At 38.3% G+C, this 3,274-nt stretch overlaps 1 protein-coding gene across 1 annotated transcript; it reads right to left on the bottom strand.

Annotated features, from left to right (window-relative positions):
• Positions 1–1,856: 1,856 nt before the first annotated feature.
• On the bottom strand, positions 1,857–2,447 carry LOC139842014 (uncharacterized). The gene has a single exon (XM_071832194.1). It carries the CDS (start codon positions 2,445–2,447, stop codon positions 1,857–1,859), a length of 591 nt encoding a protein of 196 aa, XP_071688295.1.
• Positions 2,448–3,274: the final 827 nt, after the last annotated feature.

Here is a 3,274-nt window from a genome sequence, read left to right as displayed (position 1 = left end):
TAATTTGAATGCTACCTGTGATGGAAGAAGTTTTTACGAGGTGATCAACAACTCAAAGAATGTCAAACCTGTAAGGTGCGATGAAGCTCACAAAGATAATGGAAACTTCAAAGAGGTACCAAAAGAAGATAGAATACATTGAGCAATTCGCTTCGTTAAGCCACATAGAAGGAATAGGGGGATTGGATATTAAATACATGGGGGGTTATGAGCTGCTAGTAATCATTGATTCAGAGGAAAAAGTGGAGAGAATATTAGGTGATGAAGATCACTGTATTCGTCGTTGGCTCAGGAACATCAAGAAATGGGATTTGAATCACGGTCCTTCAGGAAGATTGACATGGCTCAACATCTCAGGAGTCCCGATAAACTGGTGGACGGAAAAAACCTTTAAAAACAATCGCATATTGGTGGGGCCCGGCAAACGAATTTGATAATTGCTCTTTGAAGGGGAACCAGAATTTTATGATCGGAAGGGTAATGGTCAAAGCATGGGGGAGTTGATTAATGAAACTGTAAAGGTTAGGAAAGACAACAATCTTTTCAATGGAGTGATGAGGAACACGTTCATGAATATCAATCAGAAGATAACAATTCCATTCCAATGATTACATTAAAGAAGACGGCGACCAACTCATGGATACATTGTATTTTCCAGCAGTCTCGAAGGAAGATGAATTAAGGGTCCAACTGTTTTGAAACTTCTGACAAATTCTCACGAAATAATGATGACGCTCCAGTTTCCAAAAATACGGGTGCAGACTTTTCTAGGAAAGATGACAAAAAATTAAACTTTGATTCCTTGGGAGGCGACAGCTTTTTATATGCGAAGGTGAATAATAACGGGGATAGGGCAAAAGATGTCACGGGATGCAACAAAGGGCATGAAAAGGAAAATTAAGGTGAAGATGGGCCTGATAACCAAAACGATATTGGGGCCTCAAGAAGTCGTGGACAATGATAGTGGGTCAAGTTATGGAAAGGAATGTGATGTTGGGCCTGGTAACCAAAATAAAAATTAGATAAAGGGCTTTAAGGGAAAAGACTTAGGTAATGGACCTCTAAATAATTCTGGGTCTGTAGGTGTGCCAAACAATCAAGGGAAATTCGCCCAAATACACTATTTTTTAAACTTTTATTCCAAAATACACTTTCGGGGAAAAAATTGTCTATTTACACCGTTAGGTCGACCACCAGTTGGGTCGACTACCCCTTTACCCGGTCGACCACTTTAGTTTTCAAGGTAGTCGACCTCCATTCTTCATTGTTGTTGGTCGACTACTTCAGTTCCGAATTGTAGGCCTAAACTCGGTCGACTAACATAGTCGACCACAGTTGCTTTGTAGTCGACCGATAAGTTGGTCGACTAATCATAAAAACATACTACTAGTGGATAAGATATATCAGATAAGATTATTGCGAATTTAGATAAGGTTTTTGGGATTTTAGATAAGGTTTTCGATTTTGTTTCACGACTATAAATACCCTCACATTTTACTTAATTCCTACTCAACCTTTCCTTGGAGATTTATTTACCATTATGTGTTGTGTTGTGTTACCATCCAATTTAGTGAAATAAACTTTAATTTGAACAACAAATATTATCTATTATCTCATACTACATTTATGGATTACACAACAAATAACACAACTTACAGACATATAACATACACGACAGTTAAACAGAAAACATACGAACACACATACCTATCATCCATGACAGTTAAACACATTTAAAACACAAAGAAGAAGCTAATCATCACTCGAATTGTAAGTGAGCCAAATTGTGTTGAGCATGAGTCTTCACGTTTTCCTTTACCCTTGCCCTTTACCAACCCCTTCGGCTTTGCCTTTGTTTATGAGTTACACTTGGACTTTTGTTTACCGTCAGAAAGATCATAATGTGCGGTGCAAGTTGATCTAGTATGTCCATATTCCAAGCAACGACTGCATTTTCTTTTAGATTTGAAGTTGTCTTTGTCCTCTCCTTGGGACGGTATACGAGCAGTACTCTTCGGTCTACCCGATTGTCGCTTTGTAACCAATGGCGGTAGGACGGTTTGTAGGTGTCCTGGATCTATCCATTCAGAAATATGATCTAGCGGGTTAATATCTTCCATGTATGCCGACTTGTACGTTTCAGTGTGGAAATACTTCTGAACGTGTGTAGTAACGTTACGTAGGACAAAATACCTTGCTACTGCCATTACATGTCCACAGGGTATACCGGAAAACTGCCATTGTTTACATGTGCAAGTTTTATCTTGTAGATTGACTTTACCGCCTTTTTTCATATCCAATACCTCAAACTTAACTTGTGATATCGGTTTGACAGTCCAACTAAGAGACTTACGATTTCTTTTACCAAAAAACCATGTCCAATGATCGGTGGTCTCTCCTGCTCCAATACCGTAGGCTAATGGAAGGATTCCATTGTTAGCATCCATAGTGACAACTATCAAGTTAGTCCCCAAGTAATGACTTTTTAAATGAGCCCCATCGACTATGATTACTGGTCGTGCATAGTTAACAAACTAACGTGTCTGCATATTAAAGTATTGAAACATTATTTTTAAATACGAGTTAAATTAATAAGTAAATAAAGAGAGCATTAAACATACCGCTGCCCCAATGGACATGTAACTCATAACAAATCTGCCTTTGTTATCCGTTCGAATGTTGGTTACACTACCTGGGTTAGACAATCTAAGATTATATAGATAATTAGGTAGTATTTGAAAGGAATCTTCAAGACTACCCCTCAACATCTCAATTGCGTAACATTTGGCTTTCCATGCTTGGTGGTATGATAGACTTATTTTAAATCGCGCCGACATATCAGTCCTTATATCATTCGGTCGATAGACACGACCTTCTTGTTTCATCACCTCTTTCAGTATATTCCCTAGGACCTTCTTGGTGGCATGTTTATTGTTCGGAAGAATTTGGGTATTTGAGCACGTGTGTAGATCATTCAACTTCCGTACTTGAAAGTTGTTGCTATCTTGTATACACCTAGCAGTAATTTTCCATGAACAATTTGGTGATATGCATGTAGCTGTATACCTTGACTTGTCCGAGTACTTTGGTTTTACCTGGAACCCTTCAGTAACACACTTTGTACGTAATTGCATAAGAAAATCTTCCTTGTTTTCGAAAGTCTGATTCAATTTAACTAGATCTGAGGTTTCATATATTATCATTGATCTAGGTTTCATTTCGGGTTGGGTGTTCGACAGTAACGGTGGCATGTTCCAAAATATATCATCTGGTT

The sequence above is a fragment of the Rutidosis leptorrhynchoides genome, chromosome 4 (genome assembly GCF_046630445.1).
Source record: "Rutidosis leptorrhynchoides isolate AG116_Rl617_1_P2 chromosome 4, CSIRO_AGI_Rlap_v1, whole genome shotgun sequence".
Lineage (NCBI taxonomy): Eukaryota > Viridiplantae > Streptophyta > Magnoliopsida > Asterales > Asteraceae > Rutidosis > Rutidosis leptorrhynchoides.
This window is presented reverse-complemented; position numbering and strand designations above follow the sequence as displayed.